The sequence below is a fragment of the Haliotis rufescens genome, unplaced genomic scaffold (genome assembly GCF_023055435.1).
Source record: "Haliotis rufescens isolate VD_foot unplaced genomic scaffold, xgHalRufe1.0.p SCAF_12, whole genome shotgun sequence".
Taxonomy (NCBI): Eukaryota; Metazoa; Mollusca; class Gastropoda; order Lepetellida; family Haliotidae; genus Haliotis; species Haliotis rufescens.
In genome coordinates this window covers 3,469,507-3,485,944 of record NW_025963802.1, presented here as the reverse complement: position 1 = coordinate 3,485,944, position 16,438 = coordinate 3,469,507, and the positions used below count along the sequence as shown (strand labels likewise).

The 16,438-nt window shown below is 43.3% G+C and overlaps 2 protein-coding genes across 5 annotated transcripts in view; both read left to right on the top strand.

The window, feature by feature from the left end:
• Window positions 1-5,566, top strand: part of LOC124138083 (QRFP-like peptide receptor) — a 163,969-nt gene extending 158,403 nt beyond the window's left edge. For all 3 annotated transcript variants that reach the window (XM_046504603.2, XM_046504602.2, XM_046504604.2), the window contains exon 4: window positions 4,669-5,566. In XM_046504603.2, the coding sequence (XP_046360559.1) occupies window positions 4,669-5,462 (794 nt within the window). In that variant the 3' untranslated portion in view covers window positions 5,463-5,566. The remainder of the gene's footprint in view (window positions 1-4,668) is intronic.
• A 7,549-nt stretch (window positions 5,567-13,115) lies between these two features.
• On the top strand, window positions 13,116-15,751 carry LOC124138085. Of its 2 annotated transcripts, none has more exons than XM_048393790.1 (3): window positions 13,116-13,237; window positions 14,071-14,392; window positions 14,689-15,751. In XM_048393790.1, the coding sequence occupies exon 3, from the start codon at window positions 14,784-14,786 to the stop codon at window positions 15,645-15,647; it is 864 nt and encodes a 287-aa protein (XP_048249747.1). In that variant the 5' UTR covers window positions 13,116-13,237; window positions 14,071-14,392; window positions 14,689-14,783; the 3' UTR covers window positions 15,648-15,751. The 2 variants fall into 2 exon arrangements, with proteins under 2 accessions (XP_048249747.1, XP_048249746.1); XM_048393789.1 differs by having other exon boundaries at window positions 14,066-14,392.
• The last annotated feature ends 687 nt before the right edge of the window (window positions 15,752-16,438 follow it).

Genomic DNA, 16,438 nt, shown 5'->3' with positions numbered 1-16,438 from the left:
CCTTATCTCCTTATGCGGCAGACGAGGGTTGCCTGCTGACTTCAGCAAACAGATGACGTCGTTCCGCACGTACTCTACTCTTGGTCGACTTTCAAGGTTAACATCTTTGATTGGAGAAAGCACACAAGATCGAATCATTACAGTTAATTTAGGTGCTGTTTTTTTTAATCTTGAAAACTCAGCAGATAATAGGTAAATTATTCATTGCAATTATTTGAACCTGGATAAGTCATCGCATGATACGGCTACATAACACCGATCCAGATTCTAATTTTCAATTTCACGTCTGAACGCTACCGTTTCTGTACCCACAATGAAGCCTAAATTTCAACTCATTTGCATATTGAGAGGGCACAAAGGGACCATTTATTTTCACGGTTTCAAGATCATAGTGATCATATATTCACTTCCCTCGTGTTTCCGTTGTTGTAGTCCCTATGTGTACTTCATGGGTTGCTCTTGTACGTGCAGGTGTACTCTGTATTTTACATTGCTGTACAGACATGAGACCTTAACAAGTCTCTCTCTCTCTCTCTCTCTCTCTCTCTCTCTCTCTCTCTCTCATATGCCAAATTCTAGTCCACTTCCATGTGACAAACACAAGAAACAACGCAATGAGGCCATGAATCATTCTAGTTACTCCGTGGGTATTTAACCTGTCGAGGTATTACCCTGTACATGGAGTAGATTAGATTCATTTATCACAATGAGAAAAGATAATATCGAGTGTTGCCTGTAGCGAGTCTATCGCCTGTTTATCCTGGCATCCGAAGGAATCTGATAGCATAATCAACCTCATCACTATATCCCTTAATCGATTCACGTGTCAGATACTCCATTACCCCAGGAAAGTTATTCTGTTGGGAGAGAGCGGCTTAATTATGAACAGGAAAGGTTAGCGCTAGATTTGTATCAAGGGTGGCTCTGTTGCAATGTGTAAGTTCCCCACGCGCCGTTAGACCAGCCCAGTCACCTCAGCATGCTATACTTCACCTATGCTAGATCATGATAGCTTAATATCCCGGACAGTTAGTAAATACTGTGCTTTGCCGCAATTCATATGATTAAACAGGTATAACATCGGATTCATTGTAAGGCACACAGCTTCAGTAACATCCTCCTAATGTTCTCCAATGGGTGAAATCTCATATACGGGGATGTTACAAAATATATCCGGGATAAAATATATATAATCGCTGGGATTTGATAAATGAAAGTTCGGAGGCCTCATCCGGGGTTTGAAATCCCACATCCTTTCAAATCTCATTCAAACATACTGGCGTGTTTTATCCTACACATTGACACCTCTAATCGTGTTTGATGGGGGTATGAGCGGCCCTTTTGACTTGTCGAAATGGTTGTTAAACATTGAATTCCTCCAACAAGATGGGAGGAGAAGTCACGGGTGGCCCAATTGTTTAAGGCACGGGAATTCGCCCTGTAGAGTGTGACTTGTGATCGTGGGGTTGAATCCCAGATTGGCCCTAATTACGTCTGTAGGTTTGTCAGCACAATACCCGTATTTGTGGGTTTCATCTAAATGGTAAAGGTCTAAGACCTGCGTCACTTCGGGCTTCCCTGCCACATTATACTCACATAACGGAAAGTTCAAAGCAGCCGGTTTTTTTAAAGAAATTACGCACAAGGGATTTGTTTAAAGGAGTCGCTATACAACAATCAGCTCCACTAAGCGCTATCATCAAGCAGGCAATGATGTATCTATTTTTAAGAACTGACTTCAATATGTGCTGGCGTGATGGAGTTATCAACGGAAAAACCGGTGCACACTCTTTGCATCACTCCGCAACGCGTGTGCACACCGATTTTTAAGCTTATACTTCCGTAAACTCAAAACTGATTAAAATCAATTCTTTAAATGCCGTAGAAACTTCATCCAAGAACACAGGTACACGGGGGATTCTAGTGATCCATTATTATATTTTTCAGGATATATTCTATGGAATCCTAGAAGAGACATTGTCGCGTTATCGCATAGAATTGGTTATTGATGTTTTGACACACTTCCAATTAGGAGTTTTCAAGCCATAAGGGAAATCAACGGTTTGTGATCTATGCTATGAATTACGTTTTGTTTTAAAGCATTGCCCAAATATCCAAGAATATCAGGTTTCAAATACAGAATTTGAATGTGCTGCAAGAACGCAGCACGTGTGCTAACTGCATTGCCCTGTAGAGTCACGTTGGATTTGACATTATCTTGACACCATTCTCTTCGAAACACGATCACCCTCTGTGGCACCAAACGTAATTCTTCGTCTGCTGTCGGACTGAGATATTGATCGAGTGCTATTTTCACACAGAGAAGACATAAATTGTCTTGATAGGTGCATCAACCCACTAACACGGCGATGACATATCGCGTTTGACAGTTTGACGGGCATCGAATCGTTCGTAAAATCTCCCTTCCATATTTAACTACGATTGCGTTTAAACAGTTTTCATAACAATAAAAACGTTCTTTGGTTGTTTTACCAATACTGAATCTTTTTAAATGTATTTGAGACGCGTCAGTATAGTGTATCATTCCGTTATTGATACATTTAGTCCCAGAAATAAATCTATCTTATTTAACATAAAATATCAACAAAATACAAAATAGATTTCAAATTGAGACTAGAACAATGCTTAACTTCAGGCTAACACGATCTGACTTGCCAAATCATTCTAGACTTGAGTTGGATTCCTTTTCTTTTCTCTAGGATCGGGGAGACAGACTATATGGTTATCTGTTCTATGTTTGAAGACACAACAGGGCTAAATCATAGCACTGACTTGGGCTAAATCGCGAGTTTTATTGTGGTTCTTGATTTCACCTGCTTAATCAAGAGAAGGTGCCAATTATGTTAGCCAATTTCATATCTAAACTAGTAACTTATTTTATCACTGGAAGCCTCGCTTCTGTTTTCCTACCGTATTTTTATCAATAGGGTTTTTCTATATTGCCTCCGCTTTAAATTATTGTATTTATGTTTAGGGTCAAAATGGGAATATTTGAGTAGATGCATATGAGAGGGCACCTGGTTAGGAGTGAGTTTAGTTTTACGCCGTTTTTATGCGATATTACAACTATATTACTGCAGAGACAAAGGTAAACACATGATCCCATGTGGGGAATCGAACGTGCGAACACTTGAACCAGTAGGCTACACCTCCTACCTTGGAACGAACAACTATGGATCACACAATATGCGGTTGACCACGGAATCTGATGTTAACCAACAATGCTTGTTTTAATTATCTGTCTATACTTTCTAATCACTGATGTAAATATAATTAATTAGTTCCTAAAGTAAACCTGCTGAACTGTTCAAAATTATCCACGCTGCATTAATTGTTTAGATTTCACCCAAGGTCATGTTATACTAATTATATTAGATAGTCGAACCAAGGTGAGGTGAGGTGAAATGTGGTTTAACGTTGCGTCCAAGATTATTGCACTTATATAGCGACGTGCATGTACGTGTGTGTGTGTGGCTGCTTGTACTAGTCCGGACTGATGCCGATTTATAGTGCTAGCTCACTGAGATACAATGCCGCAGTTAACATGAATACCCCACTCAGACACAGTATACTGACTCCGAGCCATCCAGTCCTTGTTTTAGCCCCTTAATGTCGAGCGCCAGACAGGGTAACAACAAGTACCATCTTTTAACGTCTTTTAGTATGACGCGGCCGGGGATAGTCGAACCAAGACCAGACCAACAAATGGTTGATTTTGTCAAACTAAGTATAGACGCCATTGGATGACGCTGATATCCAGACAACCATATGGTTCGTCTACATTCAACTCGGGTGTGGCCTAGTGGTTAAAGCGTTCGCTCGTCACGACGAAGGCCCGGGTTCGATCCACACATGGGTACGATGTGTGAAGCCCATTTCTGGTGTCCACCGCAGTGATATTGCGGGAATATTGCCGAATGAACACCAAGGAAACGCATTTTAATGATAAGATCTTTTTAATGTTTTGTAATGTTTCATTGAATCTTCTTGCCCCTTCCTCAGTATTCGCCTTGTCACAAGAAAGTGACGTTTAAAATCAATAGAGACGTTGTTATCATGAAAATGTCATGCCTTCAGCTTATATATTGCTGACTCATGTGTAACACTCACTCACTCATTCCCTCACTCACTCACTCACTCACCCACTCACTCACTCACTCACCCAATGCTGGTCGTAAGACGCGACAAAGTGGATCTTTTGGTCAGGCTCAGTGATTCAACTAATGACGTGGGTTACAAGGTAGACACAAGCGACGTTTCGGTATGGATCCTAATACCGTTGTCAAGCAGGACTGTTGATGGTGTTGATTGCCACGTCTCCATGTAAACGACGGATAACTTGTTTCATAGGCATTACTTACAGTCCTGACAACGGTACAAGGATCAAAGCCGAAACGTTGCTTTTTACAGTATTAAAGAAGTTGTTATCCATAAAATTGTGTCTACCTTGTCACCCGTCATCTTCTAAGTAATGCCTATCAAACAAGTAATGACGTGGGTAGTTGCTCAAAACATCAACCACTGCTTTGTCTGATCTGTATTCGATTATTTATAGGCCGCCGTCAGAAAGCTGCAATATTGCTGAGTGCGGCGTTAAAAAACAAACAAGCAAACACTGACGTGTAAATGTTTCTTGTTCTGTTCCAGGCAAGATCGTCCCCTTTCTGGAACACGCCTCCCTCCACTCCTCCGGCCTCACCCTCCTCACCATCGGCTTCGAACGCTACCTCGCCATCTGTCACCCCCTGAAGGAGCACAGAGGGTGCCACCTGGCGAGCGCCTGCATCGTCATCACCGTCATTTGGCTCGTCTCCTACGTCATGTCCCTGCCCTTCGTCTTCATCACCTTCATCGAGGACGCGACCTTCAACGTGGACGGCTCGACGGTCCAAGTGTGTCGCACCATGACGTCCGGCGTGTGGCAGAGAACGTACATCCTGTTCGTGTTTGTGTTCCTGTTTGCGCTTCCGTTGTGCATGCTGGTCTTCATGTACGCCGGCATCATCTGCAAGCTTTGCCACCTGACGGCAGACAACTACCCCGGAGACTACACCAACAGCAAAACCATCAACTCTCGGAAACAAGTCGTCAACATGCTTATCGCCATTATGGCCTTGTTTTTTCTATGTTTGTTGCCGATGCGACTCGTGATCATCCTTGTGATATTTGTGCCTCCAAACGTCCTACAGGACATGGGCTTTGAAACTTATCAGAATATACTGTCTTTTGCGAGGATCATGATGTATGTTAACAGCGCTGGCAACCCTATCATATATGGGTTATTATCCTCTAAATTTAGAGTTGCGTTCAGGCGCTGCGTTCCAAACTGTAAGGATAGTATGTATGTGAGAGAATCTGCTGCCTCCACCAGAAGAACGGGAAAGAACACGTGCATGATACCTTTAAACCCAGTCAATGGGTGTAATGGGACTGCCATATAGTGGCAATGCGTTTTATTTGACTAACCAGTTCGAAATATGTTTTCGTGATGTTAATGTACTGATATTGTTATTTAAAGAATAAATTTGACTCATTAATATCTAAAATCAAATGTTCTTGAATGAGTTTTTTTTTTATCATACATCTTAGGTCTGGACGTGGATATCCCAGTGACGGACGGTGTTTATCCCAGTGGTGAGAAAGGTCTACCTCCAGAGATGGACAATGTTTACCTTCAGAGACGGACATTGTTTACCTTCAGAGACGGACAATGTTTACCACAGAGACAGACAATGTCTACCACAGAGACGGACAAAGTCTACCACAGAGACGGACAATGTGTACCACAGAGACGGACAATGTCTACCACAGAGACGGACAATGTCTACCACAGAGACGGACAATGTCTACCACAGAGACCGACAATGTATACCCCCAGAGACGGACAATGTCTACCACAGAGACGGACAATGTATACCCCCAGAGACGGACAATGTATACCTCCAGAGAGGGACAATGTCTACCACATAGACGGACAATGTATACCCCTACAGACGGACAATGTATACCTCCAGAGATTGACAATGTATACCTCCAGAGACGGACAATGTCTACCACAGAGACGGACAATGTATACCCCTACAGACGGACAATGTATACCCCCAGAGACGGACAATGTATACCTCCAGAGACGGACAATGTCTACCACAGAGACGGACAATGTCTACCACAGAGACGGACAAAGTCTACCACAGAGACGGACAATGTGTACCACAGAGACGGACAATGTCTACCACAGAGACGGACAATGTCTACCACAGAGACGGACAAAGTCTACCACAGAGACGGACAATGTGTACCACAGAGACGGACAATGTCTACCACAGAGACGGACAATGTCTACCACAGAGACGGACAATGTCTACCACAGAGACCGACAATGTATACCCCCAGAGACGGACAATGTCTACCACAGAGACGGACAATGTATACCCCCAGAGACGGACAATGTATACCTCCAGAAAGGGACAATGTCTACCACATAGACGGACAATGTATACCCCTACAGACGGACAATGTATACCTCCAGAGATGGACAATGTATACCTCCAGAGACGGACAATGTCTACCACAGAGACGGACAATGTCTACCACAGAGACGGACAATGTATACCTCCAGAGACGGACAATGTCTACCACAGAGACGGACAATGTCTACCACAGAGACGGACAATGTTTACCCCTACAGACGGACAATGTATACCTCCAGAGATGGACAATGTCTACCACAGAGAGGGACAATGTATACCCCTACAGACGGACAATGTATCCCTCACGAGATGGACAATGTATACCTCCAGAGATGGACAATGTATACCTCCAGAGACGGACAATGTATACCTCCAGAGATGGACAATATATACCTCCAGAGACGGACAATGTATACCTCCAGAGATGGACAATGTATACCTCCAGGGACGGACAATGAATACCTCCAAAGATGGACAATGTATACCTCCAGAGACGGACAATGTATACCTCCAGAGATGGACAATATATACCTCCAGAGACGGACAATGTATACCTCCAGGGACGGACAATGAATACCTCCAAAGATGGACAATGTATACCTCCAGAGACGGACAATGTATACCTCCAGAGATGGACAATGTATACCTCCAGAGATGGACAATGTATACCTCCAGAGACGGACAATGTATACCTCCAGAGACGGACAATGTATACCACAGAGACGGACAATGTATACCTCCAGAGATGGACAATGTATACCACAGAGACGGACAATGTCTACAACAGAGACGGACAATGTATACTTCCAAAGACGGTCAATGTCTACCACAGAGACGGACAATGTCTACAACAGAGACGGACAATGTATACTTCCAAAGACGGTCAATGTCTACCACAGAGACGGACAATGTCTACCACAGAGACGGACAATGTATACCCCCAGAGACGGACAATGTCTACCACAGAGACGGACAATGTTTACCCCCAGAGATGGACAATGTCTACCCAAGAGACGGGCAATGTCTACCACAGAGACGGACAGTGTATACCCCAAGAGACGGACAATGTATACCTCCAGAGACGGGCAATGTCTACCACAGAGACGGACAATGTATACCCCCAGAGACGGACAATGTATACCCCCAGAGACGGACAATGTATACCCCCAGAGATGGGCAATGTCTACCACAGAGACGGACAATGTATACCCCCAGAGACGGACAATGCATACCACGGAGACGGACAATGTATACCTCCAGAGACGGACAATGTATACCTCCAGAGACGGACAATGTCTACGACAGAGACGGACAATGTATACCCCCAGAGACGGACAATGTCTACCTCAGAGACGGACAATGTTTACCCCCAGAGATGGACAATGTCTACCCAAGAGACGGGCAATGTCTACCACAGAGACGGACAGTGTATACCCCAAGAGACGGACAATGTATACCTCCAGAGACGGGCAATGTCTACCTCCAGAGATGGACAATGTATACCCCTACAGACGGACAATGTATACCTCCAGAGATGGACAATGTATACCTCCAGAGACGGACAATGTATACCCCCAGAGACGGACAATGTATACCTCCAGAGACGGACAATGTCTACCACAGAGACGGACAATGTCTACCACAGAGACGGACAAAGTCTACCACAGAGACGGACAATGTGTACCACAGAGACGGACAATGTCTACCACAGAGACGGACAATGTCTACCACAGAGACCGACAATGTATACCCCTACAGACGGACAATGTATACCTCCAGAGATGGACAATGTATACCTCCAGAGACGGACAATGTCTACCACAGAGACGGACAATGTCTACCTCCAGAGACGGACAATGTCTACCACAGAGACGGACAATGTCTACCACAGAGACGGACAATGTCTACCACAGAGACGGACAAAGTCTACCACAGAGACGGACAATGTCTACCACAGAGACCGACAATGTATACCCCCAGAGACGGACAATGTCTACCACAGAGACGGACAATGTATACCCCCAGAGACGGACAATGTATACCTCCAGAAAGGGACAATGTCTACCACATAGACGGACAATGTATACCCCTACAGACGGACAATGTATACCTCCAGAGATGGAAAATGTATACCTCCAGAGACGGACAATGTCTACCACAGAGACAGACAATGTCTACCACAGAGACGGACAATGTATACCTCCAGAGACGGACAATGTCTACCACAGAGACGGACAATGTCTACCACAGAGACGGACAATGTATACCTCCAGAAAGGGACAATGTCTACCTCCAGAGATGGACAATGTATACCCCTACAGACGGACAATGTATACCTCCAGAGATGGACAATGTATACCTCCAGAGATGGACAATGTATACCTCCAGAGATGGACAATGTATACCTCCAGAGATGGACAATGTATACCTCCAGAGACGGACAATGTATACCTCCAGGGACGGACAATGTATACCTCCAGGGACGGACAATGTATACCTCCAGAGACGGACAATGTATACCTCCAGAGATGGACAATATATACCTCCAGAGACGGACAATGTATACCTCCAGAGATGGACAATGTATACCTCCAGAGACGGACAATGAATACCTCCAGAGACGGACAATGTATACCTCCAGAGACGGACAATGTATACCACGGAGATGGACAATGTATACCTCCAGAGACGGACAATGTATACCTCCAGAGACGGACAATGTCTACCTCCAGAGACGGACAATGTCTACCACAGAGACGGACAATATATACCTCCAGAGACGGACAATGTATACCTCCAGAGATGGACAATTTATACCTCCAGAGACGGACAATGTCTACCACAGAGACGGACAATGTATACTTCCAAAGACGGTCAATGTCTACCACAGGGACGGACAATGTCTACCACAGAGACAGACGATGCGTACCGCCACAGGCGCTAGGAGACAGCAAACTAACTCATCAAGCAGGAAATTGAATTAGTTTGCTGTCTCCTAGCACGTAGACTCCCGATCCCAGCAAATCGAGAGACTGTAGAGAACATTGCAAAGCTTCAGTCAAAGGTCTCTTCCAACTGAAAACATATATAGACCTTGTGAAGAAACATTATATGTTCTGACATATGAGCAGGGATAGACTTAACATGACTTTTCGTACACCCGACACCCTATGTTGGCGAAAAAGGTTCAAGTTAAATGAAACTGTTTATGAAATACAGGTACAGACCATGAATGGTAAAGTCAGCCACAAAGAGTGGTCGTACGGGATGATAAATAAAGACCAGTTGATAGGGAACGCCCCTTGGTCGTGGGTCCGAATCCAAGCTTCGCCCTGAACCGTGGTCTGTCAGTACCATGTCTGTGCTCGTATGCGGTAGATATTTACAAACAGCAAACTAAATAGGCTGACTCTGCTGTCCAGCCTGGCCAAAAAAACTAACTCACTAACTCATCTGAATAATTCCAATATCGTCCATCTGAAGGGTACGTAAAATCTCACAAAACATTCCAAGCTTCCATGAACATCTCTCAATACAAAAGGACAGCATCAATACACTGAACACATGACTGTTGTTGTGTTGTGGAGACAGAATTGTCAACCTTTGAACAAGTTAGAGCTCGGGAATGACCAATTTGCAAATGATACCGAGGTATTAACTATGTACGTAGAGAGACAGACAGAGAAAGAGAGAGAGGGTGAGAGAGAGAGTGACAAAGCGAAGAGAGAGACAGAGACAGAGAGAGAGAGAGACTTATTAAGGTCTCACCTTCTGTCCTTCTGTACAACAATGTAAAATACAGAGTACACCATAAGTGTACAAGTGCCACCCTTGGAATTAGATATAGGGACTACAACAACGGATACAGGAGGGAAATGAATATATGATCACTATGATCTTGACACCGTGAAAATTAATGTTCCAATTGGGCCCTCTCAATATGCAAATGAGTTGAAATTTAGGCTTCATTGTGGGAACAGAAACGGTAGCGTTCAGACGTGAAATTGAAAATTAGAATCTGGATCGGTGTTATTTAGCCGTGTCATGCAAGGACCTCTCCAGGTTCAAATAATTGCAATGAATAATTTACCTATTATCTGCTGAGTTTTCAAGATTCAGAAAAAAACAGCACCTAAATTAGCTATGTTGAATTGATCGTGTGTGCTTTCTCCAATCGTTAAGACGTTAACCTTGAAAGTCGACCAAGCGAACGTGTACGTGCGGAACGACGTCATCTGTTTGCTGGAGTCAGCAGGCAACCCTCGTCTGCAATATACTGAACACTTAACTGATTAGTTGTGTTAGGGAGACAGAATTGTCAAACTTTGAACAAGTTAGAGCTCGGGAATGACCAATTTGCTAATGATACCGAGGTACTGTATTAACTACGTACGTAGAGAGACAGACACACAGAGAGAGAAGAGAGAGAGAGGGGGGGAGAAAGAGAGAGAGAGAGAGAGGGGGGGGGGGGGGGGGGGGGGGGGGGGACGGAGATAAAGAGAGAGACAGACACCGGCTGTATTATGTGGCCGCCGTCGCCCAGGTCGTCTAAGGCGCCGCAATTGGCTGTGTAGAGTTGCGTCCCTTGAACATTCCAGAAACCTATGATTTTGGATTCGAATCCCGGTTCGGCCCGATTATGTTTCTAGGTTTGTCAGCACCATACCCGAGCTCGTGGGTTTCACCGAAGTGGTAAACGTCTTAGACCTGCATCACTTCGGGCTTTACTCCCACATTAAGCTGATACGCCGTGATATAACTGGAATAATGTTAAAAGCGAGATTAAATCCAACTCACTCACCCAATCACTCACTCTTTCAGACACGTAAGGTGCATAAAATCTAGTGAGATTTTTTCAATTTCGTATTGATAAGATTTGTTTTCGGAATGATAATTTTTTCTTTTTCTTAAAGGAATTGAACATTGTTATTTGCCGCTCTGTTTAGATACATTAAAGCAGCTGACCATCTTTCAGAACTAGCGTTACTTTGGTCTTCGTTTCTGCATCTCTTGGTTTGGGAAGATCTACGACAGCTAATGGATCCGACTGCAGTTCTTGTGACTCAAACAGGGCCGGGGCATGGTATTGACATTCCAGTTACAATAATTTACGTAAATCTACCAATATACTTAGGAATGGGATCTATATATATATATATATATATATATATATATATATATATATATATATATATATATATATATATATATATATATATATATATATATATATAGATATATATATAGATATATATATATAGATAGATATATATATAGATATATATAGATAGATATATATAATGCCTTACTTTATATATTGTTGTCGTTAGCAAGGCTGGTATTATGGAGTTAGATTTTGGCTGGACTAACGAGTCTTGTATAGTCCAATCAAATTCGCACAATGAAATTGAAATCCTGTTCGTAAACTGTTATGCAGAGTTCGGTCAGGATTTGCAAAGCATGTGCACCGCCAACTCGGCGTCAACGGATATTTTCCAATTTTTTTCATGTTTTTAATCATGGTGCTCACGTGATTTGATGCAGTTCGTGATGTAAGATCCGTTTTATCACAATATAGATCTTGATTATCGATCCCATCGTCTTGACTGGGCGCCGCCATTTTGTTTAAAGCAAATGCAAGTGATACGAAAGGTGGAATCTGATTGGTCCATAGGAGAGGCATAGAAGGGACATAACTCGTAATAGTCACTGATGGCGCTATGGTCCAGCCCAGGAATTCCAGCCTAGGTCGGCAAGGGTGGAAACTGGACTTTTATAGTCAGGTAACTCTCTTGCCTCGGGAAGATGTCTTCTTGTTGCCTTGTTTAAGTTCACCTGACTAAAAAGGTGTACATCGCATCTACCCAGGATGGGTGAGTGAATGAGTCGGGTTTAACGCAGCATTGCACAGTATTCCAGTTATATCAGGGGTTCATAGTACATATTATATTACGTATTACTCCAATCTCCAAGCAGCGGCCAGATAAAACAGTTCAGACAAGATATGCCTTCTGAAACATGTGCGTTTTCAGATTGGTCCTGAAAGAAGTGAAGGATGTAGAGGTGCCGAGGTCAAGCGGAAGATTGTTTTAGTCGTAGCTGCAGAAAAGGCAAAAGTCCGATGCCCATATCCTTGAGTCTTGACCTTTGGTTGATACAGCAGGTGTTCTGCAAATCGGGTAGATCTGCCTGGAGTGTGTTGTTTGAGTAGTTCACCTAAGTCATAATTCTTGTCGCCGGAATTGCATGCAACTTTTATAAGAATTAGATCACATGCAGCTATGTTCTTTCAAATAATCATCGTGATATTTCGTGATTCTATTAAGTGGTGTGGACTATGCCTAAAAGGAGAGGTCATTTCAGTCAATACAAAAGTATGGGCGACAACATAAAGAGCCTTCCTACCAGAACATAACAGCGCTGGCTGTTACCCCTGGAACACTGAAAGAAGCACTTTGTTCAGCAAACCTATATACACACGTTACAATGTCCTAGCCTCACAACGCTGTACACTACGACTGGCTAGGACAATAACGGCGGCTTTGTAAAAGTATGGGTTGTCTATAGGAAATCGCGTCTATATATAGACGCAATAAAACGGTAGTTCAGCACAGAGGCCGTTACAGCTCTAAACGGTGTAACGAAATCACCCAAGCTCGCAATTCATAGCCTAAGATTTTGTTTCGACAATAATTCCTGGGTTCTTTCTTACAATTACCAGGGAGAATCAGTTGGAGGAGTGCAAGGTGAGCTAACTAGACCTAACGTTTATTTACCAGCATGGTTACAACTGGTTTCTATTTTTGGTTATGGATCTTACTGCTTCCTGAGAACTGTATTAGTAGTAGTAGTAGTAGTAGTAGTAGTAGTAGTAGTAGTAGTAGTACAGCGTCCTGCCCTTTTGAATATCCCGGCAGTTGTCGCCACGAAGGTGGGGTTTTCAGGTTAAGGTTCTTTGAGTTTGTTGTTTAGCGCCGCACGGGGTTTCACTGAACTGTGGGGGCTGGGTAGCCTAGTGGTTAAAGCGTTCGCTCGTCACGCCGAAGACCCGGGTTCGATTCCCTACATGGGTACAACGTGTGAATCCCATGTGTGGTGTCCCCCGCCGTAATATTGCTTGAATATTGCTAAAAGCGGCGTAAAACAACTCACTCACTCACTCACTCACTCAAAGCCATCTTTGTTTGAAATTGTGTGTTAACTACAATTTCACCAAATACCAGGGAGACAAGGTCACTTTCTAAACGAGGCTATGGTGATTAGTGGGACCAGGGTATTGACCATGATGGAAATGTAACGCACTGGATAATCGAGGATGGGGTTTGGGTTTTTTAAACTTCCCAGGACTGCCAATTGGTCCAAACCACGTTCTCTCTTGAGATACATGTTGCCTTGGATACATACTCTCAATGTAGAATGCATGTTCATGTCAAATTTAATTGCAGTTTTTTTGGTTTCCGACTGATAGAAGTTAAACATGCGTCAGACTTAAAACGGAGATGCAGTACAAGCATACGTTTGGTCTGTTAGGAGGATAGAATTACTACACATCCATGTACATGTATTTTTTTCAGTACAGCCTTGGAGCAAGTCTAGGAAGAGGAGACTAAAGGAGTTTATTTACAAGAAGCACAAAGCATCACATTCAACACTTGCCTCACGACGACGACGAAGTTGTGAAGAGTTGTGATGGCGGCTGGGTGTATGTGTCCCTGGACGTGTTTAATTCCTTCTAGTTCCCCCAGCTGGACATCGGACAACACATCCACGGTCACAAACAAAATGAGGTCGTGAGTTTTTACGCCTCTTTGAACAATATTCAGTTATATGACAGTGTGTCAGTTGGGGAGCGGGGGCGCAGCTCGTCAGCGTCTACCGCCTTGGTAAACCAAGGAAAACAGGTACAGTGAGTGAGTTAGTGTTTACGACGCTTTTAGCAATATCCCAGCAATATCACGGCGGGCAGAACAGGAACAGGTCTGTACCTGTTTGTACTTTGTTGTATTAAAATATAAATATATTTCTTACATAACCTAAACAATCAATAAACTGCAGCAATTAACATAATTTTAATGTTTTCAAAAAGCTGCAAATTTCATAATAAGGTTTAACATATTCGGCACACTAACGAGAATAATATATACTTGGGATTTTTCATATTAAGTTTTTATAAATATATTCTTTCATTCTGATGTAGGTGACACGCCGGGGATTAAAAAAGGTTTGAATGTGGGATTCGAACCCAATAACAGCGCCTTCGTCTGTGGGGAGTTATAACATTGCTTATACAAGATGTCGACTTTCAAATACTTCCGAGTCGCATTCGGGTTATTGGTAATAACCTACGCGTTATATGTCATCAAACATATCTCGACACTCACCATTACATGGTCAGCCCGAGGTGTGGACAAGCCGTACAACAAGAGTCACCTGATAGTGTTCACAACATTCCCTCTGATGACGGACCCCAAGTACAAGAAGACATATTTCCGAGACCCGACACCCGAGAGGGTTGAATCACGGATGGCCGATTACGTGGAGAGTTTGATTCACACCCTTCGACACCCGTGTGTGTTCGAGGTACACCTGTTTTACGACCAAGACGGTATGCCAGAATACATCCAATCAAGACTTGGAACACAGCCGAAGTTGAAATTCGACAGAATACCAAATGCCAGGGTTTACGTGGGTATATTTGAGTTTGTGCACCAACATTTCAAAGACAAACTTGTGATGATCACAAACGGGGATATTTACCCAGCAGAGGGGTTCGAGAAGCTAGACTATGACGTCATGAGGGACAAGCGTTTGTTTTACTCCCCCTCGAGACACGGGCGGAAGGAGAAACGCTGCGTCATGAGGAAGGAATCCTGTGATAATGGCAGATATCGAGGGACACACGACAGCTATATTTTCATCCCAGACAGGGAGCTACCAGCCGAGACGAAAAGAGCTCTCAAATATAAATGGGACGATTTTGGTATGGAAAATATAATATTGCACCTGTATATGCATAAGTTGTATTATCGAGTGTCTAACCCTTGTTATGTTTTGATTCTTTATCACAATCACTGCAGCGTCTTACGTCACATGAATAGGGTTAGAATCCGTGGTTTGCCGTACGCCATCGCTGCACCGACAAACACACTGTCGTAGCAGTTTCTTGAGGGTTTTTTTCATTGTTTGTTTATTTGATTGTTGTTTAATGCCGCACACAGCAATATTCCAGCTATATGACGGCGGTCTGTATATAGTCAAGCCTGGACCACACAATCCAGTGATTGACATCATGAGCATCGATCCACGCAATTGGGCTACGATCACAGGAACTAGTTATTGGTCAGTAAATAAAAATATATACCCCCTATATGTAAATCTTCTACTTACATATAGGGGGTATATATTTTTATTTACTGACCAATAACGAGTTCCTGTGGATACGATGACATGCATCAACCAAGTCGACGAGCCTGACCACCGATCCCGTTTGTCGCCTCTTACCACAATCTTGGGTTGCTGAAGACCTATTCTAACCCGGATCTTCACGGGGGTTTATAACGTGTGGACGGAGATAGTACGTGTGTAACATGGGCAACAGCTAATGAAGACGGCTGAGCATGCATGACAACTGAACGAGGATGTGACTGCTTTCAGAAATAGTCATGTATATTAGAGCAAGTCAAAACGGCCAAGGTGTAAAATAGTCAAAAGGGCAAATGGTTAAAAGCCAAAACGGTTTCTTTTGACTGTTATTCCAGACCTTTTTGTTTGGTTTATTTTTCGACAGCCTCATAACTAGGGTTTTTACCATTTGTTAATCCAGACCGAACGGTGTTTGCCACACAGTATCTAACAGTACATTGTTTGTTTAGTTAATATTGAAACCATTTACTTGAATAAAGAAAGTTCAACATGTCATATAAGTTCATTCTCAAACCGTTCACAAC

Bases quoted from the DNA above. Each gene is read 5' to 3' on its own strand.
- LOC124138085 (XM_048393790.1), top strand. From the start codon at position 14,784: ATGTCGACTTTCAAATACTTCCGAGTCGCATTCGGGTTATTGGTAATA.